The 20,242-nt window shown below is 30.3% G+C and overlaps 1 protein-coding gene across 1 annotated transcript in view; it reads right to left on the bottom strand.

The window, feature by feature from the left end:
* LOC118202857 (mitogen-activated protein kinase kinase kinase kinase 5-like) overlaps window positions 1-20,242 on the bottom strand; it is an 82,157-nt gene that overhangs the window by 20,094 nt on the left and 41,821 nt on the right. Inside the window, exons 10-21 of the mRNA XM_085818310.1 lie at window positions 15,732-15,810; window positions 15,590-15,648; window positions 15,426-15,470; window positions 14,541-14,617; window positions 11,707-11,760; window positions 11,565-11,610; window positions 11,361-11,475; window positions 10,190-10,329; window positions 9,478-9,519; window positions 2,920-3,004; window positions 2,719-2,798; window positions 2,505-2,565 (exon numbers count right to left, since the gene is read on the bottom strand). Of these exons, the coding sequence (XP_085674436.1) occupies window positions 2,505-2,565; window positions 2,719-2,798; window positions 2,920-3,004; window positions 9,478-9,519; window positions 10,190-10,329; window positions 11,361-11,475; window positions 11,565-11,610; window positions 11,707-11,760; window positions 14,541-14,617; window positions 15,426-15,470; window positions 15,590-15,648; window positions 15,732-15,810 (883 nt within the window). The remainder of the gene's footprint in view (window positions 1-2,504; window positions 2,566-2,718; window positions 2,799-2,919; window positions 3,005-9,477; window positions 9,520-10,189; window positions 10,330-11,360; window positions 11,476-11,564; window positions 11,611-11,706; window positions 11,761-14,540; window positions 14,618-15,425; window positions 15,471-15,589; window positions 15,649-15,731; window positions 15,811-20,242) is intronic.

The following is a 20,242-nucleotide window of genomic DNA, read 5'->3' as shown; positions in this document are numbered from 1 at the left end:
AAGAAGCAAGGGAATCAATAGTCCTAAACCTTGAAAATATTGTACTTTATTATTATTATATCACATATATATTGCCAATACTTACAGCCTAGATGTACAAAATAAAGATAAAGGAAATATGAAATATACACAAATAATCCTTATTTTAGAGAGATTAAGTATATTTCAGTCCTTTGAAGATAAAATACTCTATATAGTTTACGTTTAAGACATCATAAACTACAATTATGTCTATGCACACAAACATATATATATATATATATATTATTAATTCAGAAGTCAAACAACAAAAATCAGGGTTATATTTTCAAAATTTTCGCAGGACTCGTTTCAATGGTTTTACCGAACCACCATTCTCAGCTGCAAAACCGCAAATGAACAAGATGGGAAATAATGATTAGATAAGATAAGAAAGCCTGGACAAGAATAAGCAAGTGGCGCCATCTGTTAATGAAACCAGAACTAAAACATAATTTCTTTAAAGGCCGAAGGCAAAGATGGATTGGAATTAGGATCGTTAACTAGAACAGAAAGATTCTTTTGAATGTGAAATGCCTCTAGAAAATCCAGTTCTCCAATGGAAGATGTTTTTTGAATAATTTTGGCAGCAGAAAAATTAAAAGTGTGATTTTTGGACCAACAATGTTGAGCAACAGAAGACTTCTGTGTTTCCTTTTTTCTAACATATGCCTCATGTTCCTTGATGCGAAATTTTAAGGCTCTCTTAGTTTGGCCAATGTCAGAACCCATCAATAAAATTCCGAAATTCAAAACAACATAATTTTCTAACATAATTTTAGAATTCAGAAGACAAACAACAAAAATCAGCGTTATATTTACAAAATTTCCACAGGACTAGTTTCGATGGTTTTACCGAACCACCATCCTCAGCTGCAAAACCGCAAATGAACAAGATAGGAAAAATGATTAGATAAGATAAGAAAGCCTGGACAAGAATAAGCAAGTAGCGCCCTCTGTTGGTGAAACCAGAACTAAAACATAATTGCTTTAAAGGCCGAAGGCAAATTTGGATTGGAATTAGGATCGTTAACTAGAACAGAAAGATTTTTATGAATGTGAAATGCCTCTAGAAAATCCAGTTCTCCAATGGAAGATGTTTTTTGAATAATTTTGGCAGCAGAAAAATTGAAAGTGTGATTTTCGGACCAACAATGTTGCGCAACAGAAGACTTCTGTGTTTCCTTTTTTCTAACATATGCCTCATGTTCTTTGACGCGAAATTTTAAGGCTCTCTTAGTTTGGCCAATGTAAATTAAACCACACTGGCAAGGAATCCTATAAATACCCCAGGAATTCATATCCGGAATGGGGTCCTTAAGTATGGAACTTGGAATTTTATTGATGGGAGAATAAACAACCCGAAAGTTAAATTTCTGCAAAATGTGTGCAACTTTATAGCTAATTGATGGAAAGAAGGGAATGACAAAATGGAATGGAAAGAATTTTTATTATCTTCTAAAACAAGAGTGTGCCTTTTAGTGTGTTGAGATGAGAATTCTTTTAACTGCTTGATTAATAATGTTGGGTGAAAAGCCCCTGTCAATAGCTATTGCTTTTAAATATATTTTATTTGGCGTGTTATTGTGTCTTAATATATATATTTTATTTGGCATGTTATTGTGTCTTAATTATAATTTTAGAACCTAATTTTAGAACAACAGAAGACTTCTGTGTTTCCTTTTTTCTAACAAATGCCTCATAGAATAAAGGAAATACAGAAGTCTTCTGTTGCTCAACACTGTAGGTCCGAAAATCACACTTTCAATTTTTCTGCTGCCAAAATTATTCAAAAAACATCTTCCATTGGAAAACTGGATTTTCTAGAGGCATTTCACATTAAAAAAAATCTTTCTGTTCTAGTTAACGATCCTAATTCCAATCCATCTTTGCGTTCGGCCTTTAAAGAAATTATGTTTTAGTTCTGGTTTCATTAACAGATGGTGCCACTTGCTTATTCTTGTCCAGGCTTTTTTATCTTATCTACTCATTATTTCCCATCTTGTTTTTCTGATGCTATAATTTTGCAAGTTTTTACACTCTTACCTTGGCTTGTAGGGGGTTGGACTGATAAAAGCACAGGTTACTTTAATTGCTTTTTTGAGATTGTTTTACATTTTAAACTTTGTGTCTATCTGTTCATTCAAAAACAGGCTGATTAATTTACATTTTTCATTACACCAACAACCTGATTATGGTGCAGCAAAAGATGCAAATTTCTTAATTCAGTTTTGGATTTTATATGTTTTGTCCACCTTTTTCTGTGATTTGCCAGTGTGCTTCTGGTTTTTGCATATGCTTATTCTGATCTGAATATGGGATGAATTTTAAACGTACTATTTATTTAAATTTGTTTTGCATTATTACCACCAATTGTTGCTCCTTTCAGCACACGGATTAGGTTTTGAACTGCTTTTTATTTTGTAAATACAAAATTAGGATTAGGAACATTCTTATATGGAAGAAAATAGAAAAAGGAAAAGTACCTGAAAGTGTCATTAAAACATTCTGTATCACAAACATCCAAACTGTGCGTCGAGGATATAGCTATAAAATACACAAAATTAAGTTAATTTCAGATATTTAAAAAATTTAAATGAGCATATTTAAAAAAAATATAATTAGCTTACATAAACATGCCAGCATATGAATTAAATAATAAACAATGGTAATAAATTAAAATTGTACAAAAAACTTCACCTGGTCGACAGTTGCATCATGCAATTCATTCAGATTTAATGTATAGATACCTTCTTCACATCCAAACAGAATGTGCTGATCTGAAAAATAAACATTATGTCAAATTACAGCTATACTTAAATATCTATAAAATAATTTTAAAGAAATTTAAATGGGGAAAATAATTTTAAAGACTCAGTTATTTAGCAAGAATTTTAATACCTCTTGTTTCAGGATGAATCCAGCTAGCAGTGCAATGGATTTGCAATGGACACCCATTAAATACTTTGGAAAAACATGCACCCATCTGAAAATAAACCACGACAGTCACTAAATATTCAAAATAAAAGAATTTCAGTAATAATACTTAAAAGTAAAAAAAAAAAAAAAAAAAAAAGATTGAAAGTGTTTGACAAAAGTTAGGTGAATACATAAGTTAATTACTACATTATATACAGGATGATTCATAATATAGAAATTACAAATGGCTATAACTATTTAATTAAAAAAATTATTGATAAGAATTACACAGAATGTAAAAGTTCAAAATGTTGTTTACATACTTTATAAATGTTCTATGTGATTCCTCTCTGTAAGATGGACAACATCTAATCAGTAGTCCATTTTACACCATACATTCTGAAGCATATCTAGAGTCAGCATATAAATGCATTAGAAATGCACATTTTGAGTTCTGGAATTGTTTGGAATTCCTTCCTATGGGGTTATGTGAAAGACTTTGTGTACATGCTTCCTTTGCTGAAAACAATTCCAGAACCCAAAATGTGCATTGGTGTGCAATGGACTACAGTTTAGATGCTATCCATGTTACCAAGGGGAGTCACATAGAATATTTATAAAGTATGTAAACAAAATTTTGAACTTCCTTATATGTATAGTCCCCAAAGCATTACTATTATAAGTATAATAGGAGCTGTTTTCTTCACTGAAGATTGAAATGAGAATCTGCCCATTTGGGATTAAAAAATGTCTTTTCTGTAGATATTTTGCAGCTAAAGAAAGAAATCTATTTAATGATATTTAAAAATAAATTATTTATTTAGCAGCATACATAAGTAAAAATATATGTGCACTAAATTTCGTGATGTATGTCATCATACTGCTAGAAATTAATTTAACAAGTATGCCAGAGAAAACTACCTGAAATTTGAAAGTATTATTGAATAATAAATAAATAAATTGAGGAGGAAGAAGTCACATTAAATCATATGAATAACATTAAAATAAAGTTAACTACTTAAAGATTAAAAATTGAATTTCAAAAATTGACAGTATTTTGGTGAATACAGATATACTAAGTGGTTAGCCTAGATGACTGATTATTATTATTTTATTTTAATGCAAAATGACAAATTACTGGAAACCAAAGATGCTGAAAATTTGCTTTGCCTTTCTAAAAGACAATCTGATTTCAGCTGTGAAAACTGGTTCTATGCCAGCTGTCTGAATGATGCTCACATGATACATAATTCTCCAAGAAAGTGATCGCTTTCAACACTGGCGCAAAATTCGCTTTTTTGAGGATCGCCATACAAAATTTGCAGACTTTTCCAGATTTTGACTAAAATATTTAAATTCCCTAACTTTTTTTGCTCAATTTTCAAATTCAATTACTTTTTCCAGTTTTCCAGGTTGCATGGCAACATTGAATATTTCTCATACAGAGTGTTTGACCAACTTAACTAAAATTCAGAGTTTATGAGTTATCAGACACTGAAAATCAATTATGAAATGGTGTGGAGGCCAGCTGCATCTTCATCCTCTTGTTATAGAATGTGCTGGCACAACTTCTGCATCACTTAAACACACATTTGGGCATGCATATTTTATGGCTAGAACTTTAAAGTTATTATTATATCACTGCTATTATACAAATTTAATTTTATCACCCCTTTAAATAAACTGTTGATGTTAGATACTACTTTTTTTGGGGGAAAAACTGCTAGTTAAAAAAAAAAAAAAAAAAAAAAAAAAAAAAAAAAACAGTCACATTTGAAACATATCACGAATCATGCTCTTACATTATTACATTATGAGTCATGATCTAGTTTAAAAAAGGCATGGATAGTTAAATCAGGAGCCTTTGCTTGAAGTTCATTTATAAAACTACAAAAATTGAGAACATCTACAGCAGTTTAATACCCAACTGCAGATTACATCATGAAAACATCATAAATCTGTGTTATGGAAGAACTATGTTATAATATGTCCTACTACATCATAAATCTGTGTTATGGAAGAACTATGTTATAATATGTCCTACTATGAATGCAATGTACTTTTCATGCTGCATCCCCCCTTGTAGGTGGCAAAACAGTTAATGATAAATCTTCACCACTTCCCTCCTTCTAAATATTGGTTTCGAAGCAGAAAATGACATTTTTGGAGGGCCTCAAGGGGATAAAGGAGAGGAAATCATGAGTCATTAGTATGTTTCTCTGAAGAAACTCGATTAAGAATTAATTGTCTAATGGATCCTCAACAAGTTAAGTAAAATGGAAAGATAGCCTTCACATCTGTTTTCATCGATATTTAATAGCGCAAATATGTGTTTTCCAATTCATGTTTGCAGGGTCATATTTGCTTATCTTCTGTCACAGAATGCACAGCTGGTGCTTGTCAACTTTATGTTGGGATACCACTTGTGAATAAAGCTTGCTTTTGCATCACCTTGTTATACGAGCAATGCCTTGTAACTTACAAATCATTCATTTTCTACCACGTGTTCATAGGATCTTTTTTCGGGGGAGGGGGGAAGAAGGGCTAATTTTTTACCATAAAATATACTGCCGATGGTTGGCAATTCTATTCAAAAATATATTAAGATAAAAAGTATGTGGGATATTCAGAAAGTAAGGATCGTTTTGGAATTAAAAAGAAACTAAGTACAAGAAAAAAAATTATTACAGTAAGACCCTGCTTAACGCTGTTTCGGTTTAGCGCTCTTTTATTTCAACCCGGGGATTCCACGAAATCGCTCGCAGCATACGGGGATTCCCCGAAATATTATGCAGCGATAGGTTTCAAATACATATCTGAAAGAGTGTACTTGTATTTCTTGTTTGGTGCGGTATTGTACAGACATATTTTGAAGGGGTAAATGTGGAAGATGTCGAAGAAATAATTCAAGAAGCAGCGGCTAGTCTTTCTAATGATGAACTCAAGGAATTAACTGAACAAGAAGAAAACAAAAATGTTGACAGCAGTGATTCAGAAGAAGAGCAAAAAGAACTTTCAATGGCGTTTGTAAAAAGGAGTTTGTCTACCATAACTGAAATAATGGATCAATTCATTGAAAATGATCCGAATTTTAACAGGAGCTCAAAAGTAAGACGTGGTGTTAGAGATGCTCTATCCGTTTATGAAGAACTTTTAAGAGAACAACGCAAAAGAAAAAGGCAAACAAAATTATGCTTTTGTCACAAAAAGGCAGAACACTGAAAACGCGGAAGGCTAACTAAATATGACTGAGAATTTTATTTGTTTTTTTTAAGAATATTTGTTTTGTTATTTATATTTTGTTTTTATTTTTGCAAGAAATAATAATTTGGTATTAATTTGGGCTTTAAGAAATAAATGTTTGGTTTTATTTTTATTAAAAAAACATACTTTTTAAATTTAATACCTAACCAATTTCCTAGCCATCTTCCCCTAACCCCAATATTTACATGTAAAGATAGCCTTGTTTAGTGCTGTTTCGCATTACGCTCTACTCTGATGGAACAAATCCTCCGCGTTAAGCGGGGTCTTACTGTATATGCATCAGAAAGAGCGACTAAAATTCTACTTTTCTACATAGTCACCAAACAAATTGAGGCACTTATCATAGATAGCGGTGAACAAGCTTTCAAATTCCTTCGTCATAGAATTCTGCCGCCTGCGATCTCAGCCACTCAGTGATGCGCACCCGCAGCTCCTTGTCATCGTCAAAGCGCTGTGTTGTTAGCCAGTTCTTCATTCTTGGAAACAAGTGAAAATCCCTAGGTGCAAGATCAGAACTATAGGGCGGATGAGGAAAAACCTCCCATTTGAATGAATTAAGGAGTTCTTGAGTGTGGTTGCCGTGTGAGGTCGGGTTTTGTCGTGTAAAAACAAAATTTTGGACATCAACTTTCCTCGGCGCTTGTTTTGAACTGCTCTCCTAAGGTTGCGCAAAGTTTGACAGTGCCTCCCGAAGTTTATTGTGACACCACGTTCGAGAAAATCAATCAGAAGCACACCTTGCCTATCCCAAAACACAGTTGCTATAATCTTCTTTGGTAACAAGGTTTGCAAACATTTTCTTGGTCTTTTGGGGGAACTTGTGTGCCCCCACTGCATGGACTGTAATTTTGTCTAGCAATTCACGTGTCTCACCCATGTCTCATCGCCAGTTACGATTCGATCCAGTAATGAATCACGTCTATCACAGGCCTCCAGAAATGTCAAAGCTGCCCCCATTCGCTGACTTTATGGGGGTCTGTAAGCAATTTCGGCACCAATCTTGCACGAAATTTGCGGTAGCCTAGCTTTTGTGTGACAATTTCAAACAACAAAGTTCATGAAACTTGTGGAAAACTAGGCGAAAGCTCCGTTATTGTGAAACGGCGTTTTTCACGAATCTTTTCATCAACTTTAGTGACCAGTTCGTCAGTCACAATGCTAGGGCGTCCACTCTTCTCTTCATCATGAATGTTATTTCGGCCATTTTTAAACTGAATGCACCATTTCTGGATTGAACTTTCATTCATTAAATTGTTTCCATACACTTCACACTCTTGCCGATAAATTTCCATAGGTTTTAGGTTTTTTGCCAACAAAACCCATATCACAGACTGCACCTCACAACTCACGGGATTTTAAATGCAGCGCACATTTTAAATTTGAATATTGAAAAAACAGGCAGCATGGAAATGTTCCGTTGTGATGGCTGGACGCCGACTGAGATGCCGAGCATGCAAATACCAAAATATATGTGATCGGCTCACGCCAAGCGACGTCAGACGGAAATGTTCCTTACTTTCTGAATAGCCTATGTATGTAAAGCACAGTTTTAACTTTAATTTATGATAGTCTCTTAACTCTATATTAAAAAGTATGTAAAGCACAGTTTTAACTTTAATTTACGATAGTCTCTTAACTCTATATTTTAATCTGGCTGTTTCCTTTTCCTGTCCAAAAAATAGCAACTGCTTATAATAAATCACTCTAATTGCTTCATTTCAAAATTTATCCATGCCATATGCTTTTTGCATTAATACAAATGATGCAGGCACAAATATAAAGGTTTCAGCCCATAATGATTTCAGTTTGAGAATCGATACTTTTTATTAGCCAATGAAATGTGACACAAAACTAAGGTTTCATTTCAATAAATCAGAGATTTGTCCAGATGAACATGTATTATGGAACACATCATATAACAAATACCAGCTTTTGTATCATAAATAAAGAAGCCTCATCCACAACAACAGCTTATTACTTCTTCCACTCAAACTCAGTAATATAGTAGTGGCCCCATTTTGGGGTTAATTAAGATGGTTAGTGTGCTGGGGCATTACCTGCATGATCGATCCATAATGAAGTCTCCGATGTCCCTCTCACTACTACTATCTACTACCTTGGACGTGTTACATTACCACTCTTGCTTCTGTGATTAGTTCACTTGCCCCTTGCTTCTCATTCTTTCATTGGAATTAATTATTAGAAAAAGCAGAAAAAGCATAAATGCGATCAAGAAGAGGCACACAGATTGTGCCCATTTTGATGTGTAATTCATTTTAAGAATATGATTTCCAATAATATATAATAAAAAATATTAAACTGACAGGATTGCTAACATCTTGATAGCAGCTACATATTTATTATGCATTTCCAAATCAACAAGTCATGGTGTGTGAGTGTGCGCATATAACGTGAATTTTATGATCACAAATATCTTTGACTTACAATAAATAAATTAGTCAAATATACATCATATGGTTTAAAGAAGCTTGTTGACAAGTAAAATTTCTTTTTACTCAAAGCATGAAAGTATAGAATTCTTCACAAATGTCTCATTATACCATGATGTTAGGTGAAAAAGCAATTAATTAATTTAAATGGATCAAAGACTGGAAGGGTGTAGTTGTTTCCCTACTTGCCCTTTTTTGTAATTTGCTTCCCCCTTTTTCCAGTTTATTTGTTTTGCTTTGTTTCTTACTATGTAACATTTCTTCTAAAATAATATAATTTTAAGATAATATCATTATTCTAATATACTGCTATAAAACTATTACATTCGTTTGGGCCTGAAACAATTCAAAATCAAAATTTTTGATAAATATGTCATAAACCACTAAAATAATAATTAATCGCCATATCTTATAATGCATAATGGAAGAATTCAGACTTTTAAAAGGCAAAACAATTTTGATCTCAAAAAAGAAGGAAAATCACACAATAATAATCCAAATGGTGATAAAAGTTAACTGCTTAAAGGTAGAATTTCGAATAACTCACTAAACCGACCTAATTTTTGGCATCTTTATGAAAAATCATAAAATTTATATAAAATGGAATTTTGTGTGTGAATTCGTAAAACTAATGCAGTTTCCTTAAAAAATAAGAAAATTTCATGAAAGCAGGCATATATGTAGGAGTAGCAGCCATTGTATTTTCTTATATCTAGATATATGTAAAACAGAGTAAATGAAATTTAGTTCCAATCGTATAATTAGTTTTACAGTAAATAAAAAGAAAAAAGATGAAAAGGAAGTAATTGTAGAAATTTTTACTTACATGTACTTTTGGTGTAGGAGGAAGACCATTGGATACAGGCCTCTATAATATAATTTATTTTAGTAAAAACAAATAAACAATCATGCTTAAAAAATATAACAGCAACTATATTAAAAAAAAAAAAAAAAAAAAAAAAAAAAAAAAAAGAAAAAGGAGAGAGAGAGAAAATGAAAGGGTAAAAGTTTTAATGGTCACTTAAGATGGTCCTATTAAAATTTAATATGGTTTATTAGAGATTATTCACAAAGACAGACCACTATGATACTAGATGGATATACATTTAGATTAACACATGAAAATTATATATCCTCTCTATATTTTAAAAGTTAAGAAATATACAACATAATTCTATAAAAATATTTTATCCTTTAATTAAATACATCATGAATTAAATTTGCCTTTTTATTTAAATCAATCAAATTATAATGTTTAAAAAAATTACATTAAGAAACACATCTACTGCTCTTCAACAGCTTGGTTTACTAATCAGTAACAGGATTCAGCTTGAAAGATAAATATATTACATTTTGGTGAAAGGCTCCAATAAAAAGTGAAACAATGCATTTATAGTGCATGGCATTTAAAGTGACTCAACCCATGTTTCGAGATTAATGGCTATTTTGGACTAATAATTGTAGAGTGGTTACACACACTAAAAAGCATATATTATTTCAAAATTATTTTAATGAAGATGGGTAACTGCTTAGCTTACAGGAGGCGTATTTCTTTTTTTATCTTTAGGTCGAGGTGGCACCTCTGGAGGAGCTATTTCTATTTGTACAGCTGGTGGTGCCCTCACATTCTCCTCATTTTCCGAACTGGTTGCAGCTGCTGTAGAATGTCTGTACCTTTCTAACAGATAAAATAAAACTGAATTAATTGGTCTAAAACTAAATCTTTTTATAAAAAGGGGGGTATGTATAATATATATAAATACACAAAATATTAACTATCAGCCTTTTCAGAGATGTTGCCAAAATATTCTTCTCTTAAACTCATTCATTTTCCACAAGTGCTCATTAAGATGTAAAAATATAAAATAATAAATATTTTTAAATTAAAAAAAATTAGTTTTAGATATATAGATATTCCTTAAAAATGTGTTTAGTAAACAATTCCCTTTTGTAACATATAACAATATACACTTTTTGTAATAAATACATGTGCACTAGTACTTTTTTCCTTTAAAATATATAAGAATATATGTAAATATGCTTACCAGAAAAGCAAAAGTATGATATATTAAGCAGTAAAACAAAAAATTATTTAGCTCAACAGTAAAAGATACATTACTAGAAAAGCAGAAACATGAGCCATAAACCAGTAACACAAAAAAGTATTTAGCTGAACAAGAAAACAATACTTGATGAATGAAATAAACAGTAAATTATACATTGTTTAATCATCCTTTGAATACTTTGGTGTTAGAACAAGCTGACTGCTAGCCTTAAATCAAAACTACTGTGCTGAGCTTGCCTGAAACATGTCTTTTTTGTACAAGTAATATCACTTGCCTGTGCTAATGCACCCTAAGCAACAATCTCAGAAATGAAATGGGTAAGGCCATGATTCTTAATTAATATTTAATTTGCAAGTATCCAGCTACAATTGAGAAGGTAGATGCTACCTCCATGTTGGGAACCAATGAAAGATGAAATCCAGAACAGAAGTCCTCATGAGTTTCAAAACAAGATACATTTTTGAAAGCCTTTGAGGACACTGCAATGAGAGTTGTGGATTCTAAAGATCAATGTACATGACACAATAGTTGACCAGCCACAGCATCATCATGAAGTTATATACAGTTGAGTAATCACATAACTAAAGTCAAATAAATGATAATGAAAAGTTTATTTCTTTAAAGTATATAAAATATATTTTACCTAAATCATCCAGTTGATCAAAATTGCGATTTAGTAAAGTGCCCAATTGTTCATTTCTGTTAAAACTGTTATGGCCACCAGGAGCAATATGCTCAGGCACATCATCATCGTCATCCTAAAACAATACAATACATAACAAAAAGAATGATAAATGCAATTAAAAATTTACAAAAGTTTTAATAGTTCATTGACAATATTTCTTACCTGAGTAGTTCCATAATCTTCTCTATTACTCAGAGGTAAAGTAGCCCTAATAACAAATGAAATTAACATTTTTATATTTTAAATTATTTCACTATCATCAAATACATTCACAGGAGACAATAAAAAAAAAATAATAACTTACTGCTGCGTAAACTGAAAATCTTTGCCTCCTTCAGAAGAATCTGATACTCTGTCTCTAAAAGAACAAATACTCATTAGATAACTTATTTACAGCTAGATTTTCAACAGAGATTATTCCCATGCAGTTCCAACTTTTAATCATTTATCAGAGACTAAAATTTTTAAGTAGTTACCAGTATATAATTTTTCATGTACGTTCAACAATTAAAATAAGAGCAACTTCTAACTAAAATTTTTTAGAAACTGCACTTACTATTTCAATGAGTAAGAAGAAGGGGGAGAAAAATAAAAGCTAAAGAAATTGTAATTGACAAGGAACGACAATTTCTCTCTATTTAACTAAAAAGCAAGTCATTTATTTTGCACTCTTTTATTTTGCTGGCCCTTTTACTACATGATGTACATATCAGATAAACACTGAATGACAATGTTCATGTAGCAGCTATTTTCAAATATTATTGCACACTGTCTATTTCTCTTTATTTTCTGGTGGCTGTCAAAATAAAAAGAAAGGCGGAATAACATAACTCGAAATTTCTGACTAACTTGTATTGAACTGAAGAAGAAAACTAATTAAAAAAATTTAGACAACTATACCAATGGAAAAAAAAAAAAAGAGGTTTCTCCTACAGCTCTTAGTGCAATCTAGTAAGAGAAAAGAAATATTTTATCTGAATTCCTAATAAATATGATTATCAGTGTTTTAGTATATTGTGTTTAAGGGTGAGTTCTTCACTGTATTACAAAAATTCTTAGTTTCATAATTGGCAGCTCCTAATTCACTAAATTAACAACACAGAAGATTTACATGCTATATATACTCTGCAATGAAAAAATGATAAAGATTGCAACAGATGAAAAAAGAAACTTTTTGCTCTGAGAAAGAGGAACCTGTGATGATCACCTTTCACGCTTTATTAAAAATTTATTCTATTCTAAGGTTATTTATTTGCCTCATTTTACATTGGCATGTCCCGCCATATAACTATTAAATAATCTCTGAAAATCTGTTCAATCAAAAATTTTATACAGATTTTTGCAAAATGAGGTGAAAATAAATGCAGTTCATATGAAAATGAAGGGCTTGGTTTACGTACAAGTTGTTTTACATATTTCTCACTTATATCACACTACTATAACTCAATCATATAAGTACAATGATCATTGAAATTTTTGTTTTACAGTCTGGCATGCATTCATTCAGTAGTTCGTTGTTTCAACTCAGCAGTAACACTACATTAACAAACAATACAAAATATTGCTTATCAATTCCAAATAAGTGCTAAATTTGACATTTATTAACATTCAAATAGATGTGTAGTTTTCTTGCATTTATTACCCACACAGCACATTATTACACATGCTAGAGACTTTATGGATATCACAGTAAGTATACTATTATGACATACATTATCAACACCAAACAAGTCTGTAAAAAACCACAAATCTGTAAAATGATGGTTTTAGAGAAAATCTTATGTTACTTTTCCATTTTGCCGGTGCAGGTGATAAAGTTGGCAAAGATGGTACAACCGATGCCAAACGGAATATTCTCGCTGGTAATCTTTTACGCTTGATTTTCAAACCAAGTAGCAACAATTTCTGATCTTATTGATTGTTTCTTTTAATACTGGCATAAAATTACATAGAATTTTTACCATACAGTTCAATTTTATGCCCTAAGTGATAGAAATTACTTTCAACGTGTTAGGCTTAGCATCGCCGGCGCTGTGGAGGTTGCTTCTTTTTCTTTCAGAAAAATCAAAATTTCTTCTTTGTTTCTGCTAAAACTTCTTTAGAGCATATTGTGCTGATAACATGACAGAAATTACTTAAATGGCAGTTTTATTTTGAAAATATAGTAGAAAGAAATATGCAAACCACAAATGCATGTTACATGTTTAAGTTAGCCAAGTAAATAAACATGTAACGTGCATTTGTGGTTTGCTTATTTCTTTTTACTATATTTTCAAAATATATCTGCCATTTAAGTAATTTCTAACACTAAGGGCTTTCGCGGTAATTAAGTCAATTAGGATGCAATCACCCGAAGGCAAAAATATAGAAAAAGTGAAGTCATGAGTTAAATTCATCGATTCTAATGAGAATGCTCTAGTGAAGTAAAGCACTGCGGTTTTACATAATTTCTGAGTAAGCTATTCGTACAAATTGAAATAATTCTTTCATTTAAATTTATATAATATATTCTATAAGATTTAATTTAAGATTTAACTTGAAATTAATGTAGATAACTGACAGAATTAGATTTATGTAGCATAGTTTACGTGAGATGAGATCACTTGGGGTCATGCGATATGAACCGGTGAATCAGGATGCTGAACCAAGAGATCATAGTAAATTCTTAAATTAATGTCTTTTTACAAATTTATTGCCTTTATTTTTTGTCTTTTTACAAAATTTTAAATATTAAAATGTTTATGCTTTCAAAATAAAAAATTCTTAGAACTAATATTTGTTACTTATGTGTATACTGTGTGTTGTTGCCAATAAAGTCTGCTTGGCGAGATTTGCGCCAGCTAAACGGAAAAGTACCAATCTTATTTATACTTTTTGTTTAGTAATATGCATTTAGCTTGGCATGAAACTAAACATACAAAACAAGCCCAAAACTGCATTTGTATAAAAATAGCAAAAATAGAAATTCATGATTTCCCAAATGACCACACTGACTAAATAAATCTAATTCCTTTTGCTTCCGAGCCTTTATATTTGATATAAAATGATTTAATTGCATTTATAAATGAATAACTTAATCATTTACATAGGATCAAAATTTATACATGGATTAAAAGAAATACACTCATAAATTGTTACCTGTGTATAACATCTGACTCATTATCTTCTTCCATCCATGCTGTTGGCAAATCATATACATCATTATGAGTAGAATCCTGAGAACAAATAAATAATTTGGAAATGATTAAACAGTTTAAAACTATAAAACATACTGTTCATAAAAAGTTTCCAAGTAACTTCTGAAAGCTGATAAATCACATGCATATATGTATATAATAAATAAATTCACCTGTCAATAAAAAAAAAAAAAAATCTCGTGGTTTATAGAGTTCTTTGTATTTCAGAAAAGCAAAAATGATAATAGGTACCATTATACTGAAATCCTAACAAACCTCCAAAAAAGATATGGTGTATATAAAATATACTTTTAGATACACTAAAATGGGGAAAAGAATTTATAGCTTACATAAAATTTCCCAACTTTTATTGAAAATTACATATTTTCAATAGTTAGAAACCAGAATATTTATAAATTTGTATTTGAAGTATCAATACGAGATTATTTCAAGTCAGTACACTTCAACCTTTACACTGTCGAGTTAAAATAATACAGGAAATAATGATTATTGAAGGTATTAAGCAACAAGAATCAGCATAATTTGATAACTTCTGCAGTTTTGCAGCTGAAGAAAAAGGTTCTATGCTTAAACTTTTCAAGCTAGTCCTACAAATATACGAATGCTACACTGATTCTTGTTGCCTTAAAATGTTCTCCAATAATGATACATTGTCACAAAATACTATATTAAAGGGGAAAAAATTACTTTTTTTTAAAAAAGTAAAAGAATAAAGACCAGTTAGAGATAAACAAAAACGATTTAGTCTAAATTAAGATGCATTTAAAATTCAAGTTTTCGTTGTTCCTCTAAATTTTAATAATTTATTCATGATTTCTTAACTTACCTCAGATATTCCCCAAGCTTCTGATACAGTTGATGTTTCGGGATTCTAAATTAAGATTCAACAATTTAGTTCAAGACTCTAAAGGTTATTTATTATTTAACAAAATAAGAATATTGAATACAAATAAATTCTTTATTGCATTTCCAACTGATAATATTACTTACTTGCTCGGTTGAAGTTGAAAGTGCAGTCATAAGTGGGGGATCAAAGTTAACACTTTCCACTAAAAAATAATTTTAAAGAAATAATTTTTTTCCCATAAAATAATCTTAATGAAAATACAAAACTAATAATAATTTAACTTACTGTGAAGCTCTGATCTGGTTCTCTGCTTATCTCTGGCTGGTTTTTTGGAAGTAATACGCTGAGGCACATCAGGTAATATCTTCAAAAACGAATAGGAATTTATCGGTTACTGACTCAGTTTGTAATACAGTGCAATAAACTACATTTTAAATTATTTATTACTTCAAACTGAGTTACTTCGTATACTCTAGAATAAATGATTACACACTTCAGCAGCAATATCTAATAGCACAATAAAAATGGAAAGTTTAATCATCAATTATGCTAACAGTATAGAAACTTCATTTAAACATATGTTTTGAGGCAATTGATCAAACATCCAGAAACTTCAAAGAACTCAAAAGGTTAACAGAATGATAAAAATTTTCTTTTTTATCTAAAGCCATTGGCTAGGTTATTTGAATATGAGAACACAAACACATGAATGCTATTGGCCTAAGAGGAGGGATACCTTCATGGAGGACTTTGTAAGAGAAACTAGCTTGTAATCACATTACACATGGACAAACCATGTAAAACAACCATGCAGGCAGTCTGTTTCAGCTGAATTCCCAGTAGTCATCAGTCTTAATTGCCTGGCTCCTGTTGGAGCCTTTTAAAGTAATTAAAATTCAAAATCTTTTGCACAATACATGCATGGTTGATTAGTTACTACTCGAAGAAAATTCCATTTTATTTTCTATAACTAATTTTATTGTATTCCCTTGAATAAAAGGATTTTGTTTCTAGATAATATGTAATATTTTTAAAATCAGATACAAAAGATAAATTCTGGCATTTAACTATCAGCCAGTTTTAACTCTAGGAATAAAATAATTAATAAAAGAAATACTCTCCCATATCACTGTGAATCATGTTTTCTTTCTTCATATAAATGTTAACAATTCACAATCACTCATAACTTTCTCATGGTTTTCTGTTTTATAAAATTTCTTAAATGTTTGACATACCGACAAATGAGGAAGCCATTAAATACAACTACATATAAATGAAAGCATCTGAAGCTATAATATGAAAAGTTTCAAATAAAGGAAAAGCATATGTTTTGTTGACAGGATCAGAGGTTTCAGCATACTGCTTGTACTAGCCAATCAAAGAAGTGATTCTATCCCTTAGAAATTTTGTGGACATAAATCAAAATCTATTATTTGTACAGGAAAACAACAAAGCTAAGTAGAGTTCTTCCACAATAATGGATATTTGGTGGCTTATGCTGAGGAAGTGGTAAATTCTTTCTTGCCCAAAGGTTCCAGACACACTCATGGTGAAAATCGTTATGTACAAAAGGGATTGATAACTTATTCAAACAGCTAGGGAGCACATAAAACAGGAAACTACAAAAAACATGATACAGACATTTAACTGTGAACCATAAATTTCTGTTGATTTATGAACAAAATGATGCAAGACTGAAACACATCACTATGTGGCAGAATAAAAATCAATAAGGCCTTGTTCACCAGCAACACGAGTCTCATCTTGCAAAATTCACTGGTAAAAATTATTTGCACAAGAAAATGCTTCTGATGCGACAATTAAAAACAAATGTTGAAATACAGTAGCCAAAAAGAGTATGTAAGAAGCAAACAGGAACTTGGTGATAATTTGGTGTTAACGTGGCATTTAAAAAACAAAAGCTACAATAATCAAGAAATAACAAAATTCTTTAAAACATGAATTTTTTATAATAAATTAATCAATAAAACATAAAATTTATGGTATTTCCCTTTTATATTTTGACTTTTCTTTTATGCAAATGCAATAAATGCCATATAATACTTTGTGCATTAAACCAGATAGTGGTTTCATTGTGAAAAAATATACAAGCATATATTTAAAACTAAATACAAAATATCAGAATTCTTCACTCTACATACTAATTAAATGTACACTGCGCAAAAAAAAAAAAAAAAAAAAAAAAAAGAAAAGAAAAGAAAAAGAGAGAGACAGTTCTGTATCGTCCATTCTGCTGGACCGTTGACGAAATTCAACTTGCATTTTTCATGTCTCGAAAGCACGACTTAGGATGTATTAGACTTATATAAAGCATTGTTCTAATGCATGTATTTTGATACAAAATTGGACTTTTAATGAAATGACATGCCAATTTTTTTCCCATACTTCGATTCTACAACTTAAATTATGCCAAGTTTTGTACAAAATCGCATGAGTAGTTAATAAAGAAGTAACTCTCAAAATTTTAGCTCTTCAATGTTAATTGAATTTGATATATATTTATTAATATCTCTTTTTTGTGTGTGTTAAACTTACTTGATTCCTTCTTCCAGAATTTGAAATTTAGGTTTATTCCAAATAAAATTTGCCCATTTTTTATGATTTATTTTTTCAATTTGTATTTTGAAATAATTTTTATTAATTTTTCAAAAAGCATTTTGAATTATAACCTATAAAATTTTTACCGTCATCTTAAATTTCTAAGCATACCTGCAAAAAATTAGTTTTTTATTCAAAATTTCCCAAGATATAGGTGAATTTACATTTTGACACATTTTGAAATTTAAAGTCTTTATTGTAAGCGATAACAACAAAAATGTGATTTACGCACTTTGTTAAAGATTATTTGAAAGTATGAATGATGACTTTTCCATCCTTGAGCACAAAAAAAGGCAAAGGAAAATAGGTTGCTATAAATTAAGAAGTTCGCCAAGTGAATTATTCTAGGCACAACTGAAAAAAAAAAAAAAAAAAAGCGCCAAGATAGATTTTTAAATTTCTCCATAAATTACTAACTGAAAATTATAAAATTTATTATCTAGGCATAATTTGAATTGTAGAATTTAAATATGGAAAAAATTGGTATATTATTTCAGAAAAGGTCCGATTTTGTGTCAAAATACTTATGTTAGAACAATTGCTATAAATAAATCTAATATATATTCTAAGTCATGCTTTTGATAGATGGAAAACACAATTTGAATTTTGTCAATCAGTCCAGTAAAACGGAAGATATAGAACTGTCCCCCCCTTTTTTTTACAGTGTACATACTGCAAGATAAAACATTAATCATTTTGTTGGATTGTTCCTAAAATATGCAATGATTCTTATTTGTAGTTTAAGTTAATTTAAGTTTATTAGTTCAATAAAACATGGTAGAGGATATTTTTAAATATGTATATATTTTTTTTAAATTACAAATACATACATGCTGCAACCAAGTTAAAAATTTTCTGCTTAGTCTAAAATAATCATAACAGAAATACCAAAGCATCATTGCACACAATAATAGTTAATTACAGAATTACAGAATACAATTGTGAAACTCAGTACATACAGAAGACAGATCTAGTTAAAAGCTTATGGTATATTAGCACAGCATGTAAAAAGGAGATTATTACAAGATAACAAACAGCAGCAATTAATTTCCATTAAAGCTTAAAATATATTTCTGTACAATGCTAAATCAAATAAGAGATCAAATGAGAAATTCTCAAAAAGTTGAATATCTAGTGAAGAGATCTGAAATTCATCTCCTGCTCATTCTATTGAAATAACTATTAATTTCAAATTTCAAATATAGCTACAAAATAGATGAAAGATTTACTTCTTACAAAACAAATTTTTGCAAGGATGAATCTAATTACAACTTAACTGCTAAAGTGAATTTAAACTACATATAAACATGAACAACTGCACTATTGAAAGTCATGCCACACTTGTCCTTATATGCTATCATTAAGAATTATGAGTATGTCAAAAACACTAATAAAAAGACTAAATTTTCTATTTTAATATATAATTAATTAATTGTACCTTAATGTTTCTTTCCTCAGATGCTAAAAGCATATACATTCTAAATTTGTTAATATATTATATAAATATACCAGATATCTACAGCAAATATCAAGTTTAAATCTTCAAGAAACAATTTTCTAGCAAGTTACATATAATAACATACTGCAGAAAACACCATAGCAGTCAAACAATTAAGTGAAATTTTGACTTTTTTTTGGGGAAAAGGATGATTTACAATAAGAATACATATGAAATTAAACCATTAATTAACAAAATAATATAATTCTTTCACAAATTGCTTTTGACACATGTAATGAAAAATAGCATCCCATCACCACTAAAGCAATCAACATTTTTTTTAAAGCATATTTCTTCGGTGTTAGTTTGGTTTGGCTTCTTCCTAGTAATACTTATCATCATATCTTCATACCTATTGCTCGCACAACCACATTTTTCCTCTAATTTCTTTTCTCTGCAATAGATTTCATGATTTGAAATATGCCAAGAAATTAACAAGCGGCAATTCTATTTCTTCAGGAATGAGATATTCTTCACAAAGAAAGATGGTAGCTTGAACAACCACCTCGTAAAATTAAAATGTAACTCAAAACAAAAATGACCATGCAGCATTTATGCACGGAAGAAAAAGATGTCTTCATAGAAACATGGTTTTACTGAAATGCACAATCCTTCCATTACTGGCTTACAATTCCTTTAACTACAATGTTAGCAGTTAATACCTATCCAATTTTGAAAG

This window comes from Stegodyphus dumicola, chromosome 6 (genome assembly GCF_044657685.1).
Source record: "Stegodyphus dumicola isolate Sdum_Otavi_A_Nest chromosome 6, ASM4465768v1".
Lineage (NCBI taxonomy): Eukaryota > Metazoa > Arthropoda > Arachnida > Araneae > Eresidae > Stegodyphus > Stegodyphus dumicola.
This window is presented reverse-complemented; position numbering and strand designations above follow the sequence as displayed.